The sequence below is a fragment of the Sycon ciliatum genome, chromosome 6 (genome assembly GCF_964019385.1).
Source record: "Sycon ciliatum chromosome 6, ocSycCili1.1, whole genome shotgun sequence".
Taxonomy (NCBI): Eukaryota; Metazoa; Porifera; class Calcarea; order Leucosolenida; family Sycettidae; genus Sycon; species Sycon ciliatum.
Window position 1 is genome coordinate 25,078,379 of NC_088648.1, and position 11,969 is coordinate 25,090,347.

At 46.3% G+C, this 11,969-nt stretch overlaps 1 protein-coding gene across 1 annotated transcript; it reads right to left on the reverse strand.

Moving 5' to 3' along the window:
• Positions 1 to 1,862: 1,862 nt before the first annotated feature.
• Positions 1,863 to 11,347, reverse strand: LOC135818918 (uncharacterized). Its single transcript, XM_065332103.1, has 5 exons — positions 10,377 to 11,347; positions 5,814 to 6,080; positions 3,376 to 3,621; positions 2,777 to 2,980; positions 1,863 to 2,202 (listed from the first exon to the last, which is right to left on the reverse strand). The coding sequence occupies exons 1-5, from the start codon at positions 10,477 to 10,479 to the stop codon at positions 1,865 to 1,867; spliced, it is 1,158 nt and encodes a 385-aa protein (XP_065188175.1). The 5' UTR covers positions 10,480 to 11,347; the 3' UTR covers positions 1,863 to 1,864.
• Between the last annotated feature and the right edge of the window lie 622 nt (positions 11,348 to 11,969).

Genomic DNA, 11,969 nt, shown 5'->3' on the forward strand with positions numbered 1-11,969 from the left:
ACCAGCAATGTAACCGAGTTGAACAGTGTGATGGACATGATAACCGTTGATTGGTTTCCGTTAGTGATAGTATCAGGATTTTTCCCGTAACATCTGTTGGCTCCTGTGCGGCAGCACTTCATCCTGCATTGCGTTGTACGGATTTTTTTAAGGACTCCGAAGTTGAGTGGAGTGACGGGACACCGTCCAATTGTGTACCACTTGGCAGGAGAAAGTAATTTCCTGTTGCTTTTCCTGAGATACGCAAAATTTGGATTGTGTTTGATGCAAGGTGTTATAGCAACAGTAACACATTAACCCTGAATTGTACACGATTGTACGGTCGACATGGAATCATCACTTTCTGACTGACTGCGAATTTCGCAGCTGAAGAAAGAGAAGATAGATAGATAGAGATAGAGATAGAGAGAGAGAGAGAGAGAGAGAGAGAGAGAGAGAGAGAGAGAGAGACAGAGAGAGGGAGAGACAGAGAGAGAGAGAGAGAGAGAGAGAGAGAGAGAGAGAGAGAGAGAGAGAGAGAGAGAGAGAGAGAGAGAGAGAGAGAGAGAGAGAGAGAGAGAGAGAGAGAGAGAGAGAGAGAGAGAGAGAGAGAGAGAGAGAGAGAGAGAGAGAGAGAGAGAGAGAGAGAGAGAGAGAGAGAGAGAGAGAGAGAGAGAGAGAGAGAGAGAGAGAGAGAGAGAGATAGATAGATAGATAGATAGATAGATAGATAGAGAGAGAGAGAGAGAGAGAGAGAGAGAGAGAGAGAGAGAGAGAGAGAGAGAGAGAGAGAGAGAGAGAGAGAGAGAGAGAGAGAGAGAGAGAGCTGTGTTACAACTCCGAGTTCCGCGTAGTCACGATCATCAGGCAATCATTAAATATCATTCCTGAGTCTTTATTCTACTGTACGGGTATTGTTTCGATGCAACATGGAAAATGAGTATGCACGTGACTGCGAAGTAGTGAACTTCAACAGAATAATCATGTCTAGTATCTCAACTGCAACTGTTGGGCATATCGGTGAACCTCCTTGCCAAGATGTTCTCAACAAATCCCAAGTTTTTCAAAATTTCACCAAGCCCAAGGCACACACGAACGCGTTTTTCAACAGATGGGGACGCGATGGTTACCAACGAAATCAGAAAGGATAATGATAATTATATTTTATGTTTGCTGCATGTACATAGTGCGTGTATATGATTAGTACGTATACATGTACTGAGTACCGGGGTGTACTGAGTACCGGGGTGTACTGAGTACCGGTATATGGAAGCAACACAAGTTTGCAATGGCCGAAAAAGGTAAAGATGATGCGTAACTCCGCAAGGAACAAGTTAAAGAGCTGAAGGAATACAGTCATGTACAAGTGTGAGCAGTCTCTAGTGCGAGTACTGCTAGTCTCTATTGATAAAGAGCCAAATGAGAACCGTTTGAGAGTGTTCTGTTGCAGAGTCTAGCCTAGTGGTTGCAGCAGCAGCGTAGTTGAAGGATTATGCTGAGCATGGGCATGAGCGTATTAAAAACTCGCAGCAGGTTTGTTTGTTTGTTTGTATACTTTATTAAGTTTATTTGAATGGCAGGTATGTTCTGTTGTATAATTATAATGTCACGTCTAATGTCAGGTCTAAGCATAAATGTCTGGAGCGCAATTGGCAATAATCCCAGCTTTGTACACCCCACCCCGTCTTTTATGCGCATTGCACAATAAATAATTCATATTCCAGGTCTCGACGGCTGTCTTTTTTGTTGTTGAATAAATATGGAGTAATCTCTACACGGATAAATATGTATAGGGCATAAGCGCAGAAAAATACATTAGACGAGGAACATGGTTGAGAAACTCTTATGTGAATGTATAGTCCGTACTGGACTGCACAGCTGGTCGCTATCTGCAATTCATGCTCCTGGAGGCAGCTCTCAGGCTGCTTTCCTCTGCTTCGTTCGGTGACGCCACCAGAAACCTTCCCACCCAGTTCAACTGGCCGTCGTGGTCAGTGGCGTGCAGTGGCGGAAAGCAGGTGGCCACCATTTTCTTGCCATGGTAACGCAGTTGATTGCTTCCATGGTGACCGTGGTGTTGCTGGTCCCGAGAGGCCGGTGCACGTCTTGGCTTGGCGCAGGTGATGTTGACAGACTTGCCCACGCGAATAAATCCTCTCGACCTGTGCCCATTTATGGCTCTCATGCCCAGTCGGGAGAGGTCTGTCATGTCACACATCATCTCTGTATAGCGAAACAAAATCAAGAAGCATTTCAACGTCATCTGATGATCTTTACCAAGAACAATAATAATATTCGCGGGGTTCGCGTCAGGGTTATCTTGAATGTTCAGAAACACAGAAACTAGCCTTTGCATCATGGGTCGCAGGCCACCGCTATGCTTGTTCACCTTAGTGGCGAAAGCAGACCTCACAAGTGAGTCAGGGGAGAGGGGGCGAGTCTCTCAACCATCTTTACTACTCTCGCAAGTCGTACGATCGAGGTTGAAACCTTTTTTGTCGGAGACTTACATGATGTGATTGTATTGATGTCAGGCATACTCAGTGGGGTGGTCTAATCCACGGCGCCTTTCGTGGACTGATCATTCTACCTGCATGGTGAGATGGCGTCATTGCCTGTTCGCTTCATGATGTGGAATAGCGAAAACCACCGCACTATGCATGCCAAGTTCGTCGCCGAAAATCGAAGAGCTATACATGTGTGTGCAGCAGATTGAGCAGACATACCGGTACAATGTAAAACATGACTCCGTGAAAATAGTTCAAATAAAGTGTGCAAAATTATTTTATCTACTCACGTTCGCATCTAGGAAACTGGCCAAATACCGCCGTGTTATCCTCGGGACGTCGATAGCAAGGAACGTTGACGTCACCATGTTGAACGAAGTGTTTCTTGCATTTCAGTTGCAGGTTGGACCCAATTGCGTAGGCTGTGGCGTTGCTCTCCACGACAAGGTGCCTTTCCTCAGCGTACTCTCGTCCTTGGGCGCTAAGTCTGCATGCTGCGTTGAAAAACACAAACATCAAGATCAGGAACAGACAGAGCACAATGCAACATATATTCAATCATGATGCGGTATTGTTAATAACGACTAGAATGTACATGTACGAGTACGCATGCATGTGTACAATCAACCGTGCAAACAACAACCCTCGATCGGACGTTAGAAAGGTGTTGATCGCCCGTTATTGTTCTCTCCAGGTTGAAAGAGCACAGTCAGATAGTTTTTTGGTGTGAAGATAATTATTGTTGCGAGTTGTGGTATATACCCAGAATACGTGTAGCGTTAGATAGCAGTGATTACTGCAGGCGAAAGGGGGATAATACGAGTACATGCAAAAGCTTTGCTTCATGAGAGCAACTTGATTTTGGGCAATTTCTTGGCTCTGAACTCACCTTGGCATAGCGGTGATCCATGTCCTGATAATGTCCACTGTCCATCCACACAAGTCAGAACAGGATCAACACCAGTGCGTACACGCTGTAGTGTCCACGGTTGTTTGCAACCTGAAATGCTCAACTTCGTTCCAGACGGGTAGGACTCGTTCTGGGCTACACTGGAATCTGAGTCGAAGATCAGCATGTCTTGGGACATTCTTATGGCTTGTGGTAAGGTTTCAGCAGAAAAGGTGCACCGCCGAGCTGTGAAAAAAAAACACCGCACATACAGGTTTTAAAAAGGTATTCTCAGTGCACTATCGATGTTGGTGCTGAAGTACATGACCTACATGTATGTATAATGACTGTGCAAAGAGCATTCATCAACTCCAATACGTCATGTCCATGAGACAGGACTGGGGAGAAGGATATTATGGATATGGATATCGCTGGCTAAATCTTTCATGTAAACGCAGAAAGGTGCGGAAGAGAACCTACGAACAATGAGGGTACACACCACACGTTTCGGTAGCGTAGTATCACTTCGCTTTCCCACTCCACTTGTTGTCAATAATTTTTATCACCATCGACTGAAGCAGATGGGCTTATGGCTGATGGGATTAGTAGTTTGTGCTTCGGCTGGTGTGCACTGTTACATTCGTCAACGCATTTAACGCCCCGATACAAAGGCGATTATTTATACAATGTAGATGAGAGGATGCACTTCTGAGTCATGTTCAATCGCAAGAGTACCGTTTCAACCTCTCATCAAATGCTCGCCTGGGTGCTGCTGGAGCAGCGGACTGCGGTTCAACTTCAATATTACTGGTGCGCTTTTGGTAGACATTCGACCATCTTTACCAAGGCATTCTCATCACCTTTGCAGGTTTCAATCCCACTAATACATGTATGTGAGTCAGTTGGTACGCAATCATGCGGTGGCGGTTACTTTGCATTCGATTGAGGACTACAGAGGAGGAAGATTTCCCAATAATACACCCAACAACCTGCGGGGAGATTGTAACATATTTCAACATCGACTCTTGAGTCTAGGAAAGGAGCCACTGGCGAAATAGCGACATGATACGAATTCAAAGCAGATGTTGACATTACTGAAGCTAAAAGGCTCAGTGAGTGCTTCACAAAGCTAGAACAATATTTAAGTGTGTTCGTTTCGCCCATATGCAGCACAGTAATTATTTGGGGAAAGGGTTTTTTGTTTGTTTTGGGCGGGGTACAATCTGGGGATGCTGAAGAGGTTTGTGTTGTGACTGTGCCTAAGTGGCACGACACACACGAGCGCTGCAAGAGGAAACACTTTCCGTGCAGCTAGTCACACTGCTGTGTACGGAGCAGGGGCATTGTGAGTAGAAAACAGATACAAAAATAGAAATTCTACTATACACGTACATGTAGTAGCGCACATAATTATTATAAACTCAGCTCAAGAAGGCGCAGCCAAAAGAATAGAAGCCGCAGGATCTATTGTTGTTTTTGGGCTGGTCTTGGGAGGGCGTTCCACAACACACTAGCCCGTGTATAGTGCTAGTGCGTGGAGGAGCAGAGCCACATGCACTACTCATGTACTCATGTAGATAGTAGGCATGGTCTCTGTACAGAAGTCAAGAATATCAAAAACCAGGTAGGGCCAAATTTGGGCATAGTGCGCACCCAGCACAGAAAGGCGTGAAGTGCTCGAGTAAACAGAAACAAATTGTTCTTTCAAGATCGTGAACACGTTACTACTACGCCATGTGAACAATGCTGCTTGGTTTTACAGCTTGAAAGATGTCGTGCGTGCGTCCACTGGTGGACTCATATCGAGAAATGCTTGTAACGAAGTTAGCTGCTCATCCATGCCCCGATACTTGATCACTTACTGGCCGCACTTTCCTGTGCTAGCTTTTGCATCCGGGTCCGTTTCAATCGTATTATCTCACTACAATGTATATGGAGTGAAGCATCGGTATCTATTGCTAAAGACTGACAATCTCTCAGGATAATGAAGTAGAAGGTTTATCCATGTATCCCTGTTGATCGTTTGTTTTCTTCGATTGTTTAGCCCTTTGAACTGGGATAACTCAGCCATCTTCCGTCACAAGGCACTGTAAAATCGTCCATTTGTATAATAATTGCCTGAGCTACTGTGACGTCATGCCAGTGTGATAGGCACCACGTCAGCAATCAGTATCAGCAAGAGTAGGCGACATGGTTATTGTGCTCTTGGCATCCGTAAGGAGAGATTGCTATACACATGGCTCGTGTACAGGAGCAGTGAAGGGAGACTAAAGCGTTATTGCACTTACTCAAAGTCCGTGCATGGCACGTATTCCTGTACTTGTACATGTACATGTACTTCGAGTACATTTACATGTGCATGTCAATCTCAAACATACAACCATCTACATAATTGACTGTACATTGTATTCCGAATTTCGGATAGCACACTGGCTTACGTTCAGGAGGCGTGATGGGCTCGCAGCGGAATTCCGGTAGCAATTGTAGAGATGACTTTGCTGTGTTCGCTGTGCACCGAACGATCAGAAAATACCCGTCAGGCGACATGAGAGTGCTGTTGACGTCTTCGGCAGAGACCAGCACGGGGCGTAGAGGCTGTTGTGGCAATTGCCTGCACCCGCAGACCATGCCATAGCTGTTTGGCTGACAAACGGCGTTCGTAGGAAATATCTTGGTGGGGCATCGAATAGCGTGTGTCATATCATCTGCAAGGGAGTATTGTATACACCAGACACATACACACTTCTAGGATTTGCTTTATAGAAAATTACATGAAATAACGACATTGAAACACTTCAACGTCACAAAACCCGCTACACATCCGGTAGACATCAATATTGTTTCGTTTCACAGAACCGATTTTCAGCCGGCTTCCTGGATGGCTACTTAATCCACCAAGGCTTAGCTTAGTCGATATCATGACGTAATCAAACTTGCCTGTTTGTTCTTCGACTCTAAATATACAAACAACAGCAACAACAAGGCTGTACTGCGAATGGTCGCAGCAGGTATCCCCATTAGCACAAAATGAAGCGCTCTTTACGAGGACACATGATCCCCTCCAATACATGTAAACTGTACATCACACATCATAATAATTATGAATTCATCTTCGGACTGTTTGCTCAGGTGAGATCTTTTATGTATGGTACACTGATGGAGTGACCGGCCATGAAACAAGCGCAGAGCGGAACTGGAAGATCTGTCATCGACGTCGTAATGGCACGTAGACATTCATCATGCCATTGTGTGCCGTGTGACACTCGACGTTTTGTGAAGAATGCTCGGCACTCGCACCGTTCTACATGACATTGTAAGGCGCACACAGCTTACGTGACAAAAAAATTAATTCTTTAGGGATCATAATTGTCATGGAGCTGCACAATTTGCGAAGATGCGACGTTGCAGTCAAGTAAGAAAAAACCTTCGTGCATACAGTGTGTATGAAGTTATTCTTTCTGTTAGTGGCACACAGGTCGCAGCAGTGTACTTCAAGTAATAATCAATTGTGACTTCTGCTTCGACCTCTGTTGACTGCCTCGCTGTGTGGCGATCGCCGCGGCATTCATTCGTATTTACCCAGGCTACAGTCGCGGACTACAAACGTTACTTGATGGGAATGCTGACCTATCACCTCCATTCTCTCGTTTTCTTGAAGCTGTACCGGTATGCACGATAACATACCATAGAACTTGGTATACAGTGTAATGGTTTGCACGAATGGATGCGCAATAGTCCGCTACGACGAGTAGTAATCTTCACTGGTTTGAGGGAAACATGCAAACGGGAAATGTGTGAAGAAAAAATTGACTGTTACAAGCAGGACTCGAACCAGGGACCTTCGCTTGAGGCCAGCGATGCTCTAACCACTGAGCTATGGTGTGGCTGTCGTGCCAGAAAGTACTAGCCTGAGTAGTGTCCAAATTGCAAATGATGTGCACGTTGTTCGGTTAGAGTGACGGTTGTAGACTCACAAAGGCCAGGGTGTTACATGTACTGTACCTTGCAACAGACTCAGAGATGAAGGCGTGCGAGTGGCCATTGGCTTTCTGAAGCGCAGGGGAATGTGCTCAATCAGTAAAATATTATCAAGAAAGTGCCCTTCCGTCAAGTACCCCATGTCAGCGCACCAGAAGCAGTTAGCCCTGCTGGTAGCCACATGTGGGTAGTGTAATACTAATACACACTCACATGCTAAACAGTTTCAGTTTTGGTGTCACTGCAACGATTCCGGAGCAGAAGGACGAGAACGTGCAAGATATCTGAGACATGAATCCTGGCCATGCCGAACTTGTTGATTGACAATGTCAACATTTCTGCAGCGCATCAGCCTTAAAAACACGACACGGGCCGTCATGGAAGTATGGTACTTGGGAGTGGTATGCGCACCCGCAGTCGAGGGAGCTCAGATACTATCGCACTGTTAGTTTTGCATCGTGCCTCCACAATAGCTGATTCTCTGTTTGAGTTTTTACTGTACTCAGCGTGTCCATGGACAAACTTGGTAATGTTGTTTTTGCGACGCCCTTTCCAAGATAACACATCACAATGGGACAGCATGTGAGCACAAAGAGACTCTCGATGCCGCTGAACGACGGCTTAGGATTATGACAAGACAATGCACCATGTACGCGACATATTAATTATGTACATGCATCCGCATTCTCTCTTTTCAGCTTTGCGCTGCACTAGCCGCCCTCTACAAATCCTTGGCAGATTATCAGAAGCTACTCCGTCCAATCTTTGCTGCTTTTCCGTTGAGGTCGGTGAAAGTGCTCTCGAATTACTTGTGGCCTACTTTTCATGTTGGGGACACATAATACCCCTCTTGTTGTTCCCCAAGTGTACACACGTACACACACACACACACACACACACACACACACACACACACACACACACACACACACACACACACACACGTACACACACACACACACACACACACACACACACACACACACACACATACATGTACACCCCCCCCACACACACATACATGTACACCCCCCCCCCCCCCCACACACACACACACATACATGTACACCCCCCCCCCCACACACACATACATGTACATGTATAATTATACACACACGCATACAAAAGTAGATACGCGCTGGCACGCCGTGAGGACGCCTCGTTCATGCCACGTGCAATTTGGGGCTTGAAAATGAGGTGGACATCCACGACGTGACAGTCGTTGCGTGGACAATAGAACACAAGACGTCAAGAGCCCTGTTGCTTTGCTGAGTCTACCATAGTAATCTCGAGCGGGTGTGCACGTACATGTACATGTATATGTAGCTCCAGGCCGCTTCTAGCATCGCCTCAGTACTGTGGTATCAATTATCGTCCTCCCTCTCACTTCATTGTATTTACGGCAGAATTTAACATGTGTTCGCTTGATTTTCCGCCACATTAACCTCCTGATATGTACAGTGTATGTAATGTTAAGGATCAGCAGGAGATCTGAAAGTGACAATGTCCACGAATAGCTAGCGTGACTTAGGAAAACAAATTTTCAATTCCGAAAATCCCACTCACACTCGCTTCCACCAGACAACGCGTGTCAGTTTATTTCCGCTTCTACGCTACAGAACGCCGTCACAAAGTGAACATGATTGTACTAGTTTATAATTATGCAGTGTGCGGGGAATACCCCTCCGACTGGGTGGATGTGCGATGCGTCCAAAGGGGATTATGTAGATAGATATAAAACCTTCGAATCCATGGCTGATGCTTGTTGTGTGCCATCCGCGAGGGCCATACAATGTACCAGTACAGTACTTCAAGTACTTGTATAACAAAGTAGGTATTGCATGGCACAGACTGTACTGTTCTCATGCAATCGTAAACACGAAGTGGATAAGCGTCCCACTTATCCTACCACTGATGGTACATTTTTTGTTTTTTTTTGTTTTCAAGGTTTCCTTCTGAGATCCTGTACGCAACACAATGTCAATGGTATGGAGAATCTAGCCAACCTCAACCTTAACCATCCCTTGGACTGGAATTGGGAAATAGAAACCGTGAGACAGACAATGGTTCCTCTTCCTGGAAACCTTGTGTCGCTAAGATGGAAGTCGCGGATTCTTCATAAACTTCGAAACTGGGAAGCGGGGTGAATTATGTGCAGGGTCGTAGATCTACGGTTCCCATCTTCGCAAAACACCCAATGTCTTTGGCCGAAACTGAATGCCCGATAAGTACAGAGTATGAGTATAGAAGGGATCAGACACATTGGACCGACAATCCACCCACTGTACATGTACATTTCGTGCATACATGTGCGTGAACAGCTGTACGTGGTACATGGTACTTGAAGGATAAAGCGTCAACAATCATTTCTCACGTTCTTTCCTGCCCTCAACACGCCAATGTGACGCCATTGCCTTACCCATGAGGGTATACCCGTGCCCACACTAACTTACTATCTATGGAATGACCAGTCTGCTTTTCCTGCCATCCAGTTTCATCCCTCACTTCAACACAGGCAAACAGCCCTTGGCTTGAGGAATCCTTAAATAAATAAATACAAACTGCACTGCATAATCATACAGTAACTGTTGTACATTTTCCCCCAGCAGGCTTTTCATATTGGCTTTCAACCATCATGATCCGAATCTTTCAGACGTCGGCGGAAAAAGACTCTAACCGGAGAATATGAAAAGGAGTGGCAGGTACTATCGCCAATATCAACTGGCTCCATCAAAATTCCAGCACCTGCGCTTCCCGGATACTGGCCGAAATCGTTAACTACTAGTGGAACACTCACGTTGTGAAGGAGATCAGGAAAAGGGGGAAATCCTGGAAGGGTACGGGAAGTGGACCAGTGTATGCATGCATGTATTCTTTTTTTACTTCGCAAAGTCAAACGGGATCGTTGCCCAAAAATGTGAGAGTGTGATCACAATTCCCTGAAGAACGGGTGAACAGAGGGCTATAATATTATTATTGTACTGACATTAAACCCAGAGAGATCCCACTGCCACTGGGCTTACCGTCGTCACTGGCCCTGGACACAGGCGCTGTCTCCGCCGGTCGGCTGAACACGCACACCGCCACCACCACCATCGCCAATAGATACATGTACACCTGCAACATCTTCTTTCGCGTAGCACCCAATTCTCGTAACTGGATTAGGACGTGGAGATTTGAAATCTCAACCACTGACCCAAGGAGAATGAGTTGTGAAAATGATGCGACAAAATGTATGTGGCGTTACCGGAGTGGGAGCGAAATGGCGTATAAGGAAAACAAGTGACCACTACTGATTACCCAACCACAGAAATGTGCGTTAACGTCACAGATACTCAGGGAGGAAAACAGAGGAGGAGAAATGATTCGAAACAGGTGCTAAGGTGCAATGTTATTCCGAGGATGTTTTTCTGCTCTTTATACCCGGCCTGAGCCGCACGGGATCTGTGAAAAGCATTACAAAAGCCACTGACGCGCTTTTGGGGAAAAAAGGCTATTTGGAACGGAAGGGATTTCCCAGCTGGGAAGTGCGATCGGTAGAGAGCATAGCGCGAGTATGCACCAACCTGTCGGGTATACATATACATGTACATGTACGTATTCTCGCATTGCGGCATTGCATTGCTTCGCGACACAATGGCGATTGATGATTCACTGCATGCAAACGGCTGCACTGTGCACTTCAGGGTCCTGGCGAGGGTCACCGCTCCGGATTGTGATTGACGGGACAGCGATTGGTCTACACCATCTCAGCAGTGTGCCCCAGAGATACTCCGTAGCCGCTGTAGTATGTAGAGTCAGGAACTCCACTCTCACCCTCACCCTGCCGTGTCCGGGGCTACCGTCCACTATGCAGGACTCGTCGGTGAGCGGGACAATTTCCGTTTCCACGTGCCTAGACTGGCAGTGATTGGCCCAGTGGTGTACGCTATCCGGAACGTTGGTATCAGTGATGGAGTGATGGTCCTGACAGAGGACGACTAGCTAGGTCAATGTGGGCGTAAGCCAGTTCTAAGGTGCCTGGACAAGTTCACTCCTGTCTGTGTGAGGTAGCTATCCTAAAAAAAAAACAGGTTTGCTACACTGCATCCATGTGCATACCGGAAGCCAGATTGGACACCTTCACTCACACACGCTGCACACCCCACAATGCTTCGTGCAACATCTACATCTACATGACTGTAGTTGTGTTACGTGTATGTGTACATGTACATGTATGTATGCGTTCTGCCTTGCACAGTCTGTTTCTCTAGCTCTGCGCAGAGAGAGGCTATTATCCGTATTGATGCCAGCAGTGCGTGTCCTGACTTGCGTGGCACTAGAATCTGATATCTACTCTCATTGTATGCAATGTTGTCTATACACTTAAGTCTTTGGCTAGGGATGACTCATCGATCCCTGATCCAATGCCACTCTCCGATCATGCCACACTTCACTTGCGCGGGTGTTTTCCTGTGATGCCTCTTGAAACTTGAATCGCCTGCTACTGCACAAGCTGAACGCACTGCAAGAGCAAACACCCAACACTAGCCAACACTAGGCAACAGTACATGTACCCACTGTATCCTAGAAGGCTAGAACTGCACCCGTACAGGATGTACGTGATCCCCAGTCGC

What these genes read in the sequence shown, in the direction of transcription:
- LOC135818918 (XM_065332103.1), bottom strand. Translation starts at nt 10,479, where the DNA reads ATGTTGCAGGTGTACATGTATCTATTGGCGATGGTGGTGGTGGCGGTG. An exon ending in GCCCATCACGCCTCCTGAAC is followed by an intron (nt 3,622 to 5,813) that starts GTAAGCCAGTGT and finishes TTTTTTTCACAG; the next exon opens with CTCGGCGGTGCACCTTTTCT. An exon ending in TGGATCACCGCTATGCCAAG is followed by an intron (nt 2,981 to 3,375) that starts GTGAGTTCAGAG and finishes TTTTCAACGCAG; the next exon opens with CATGCAGACTTAGCGCCCAA.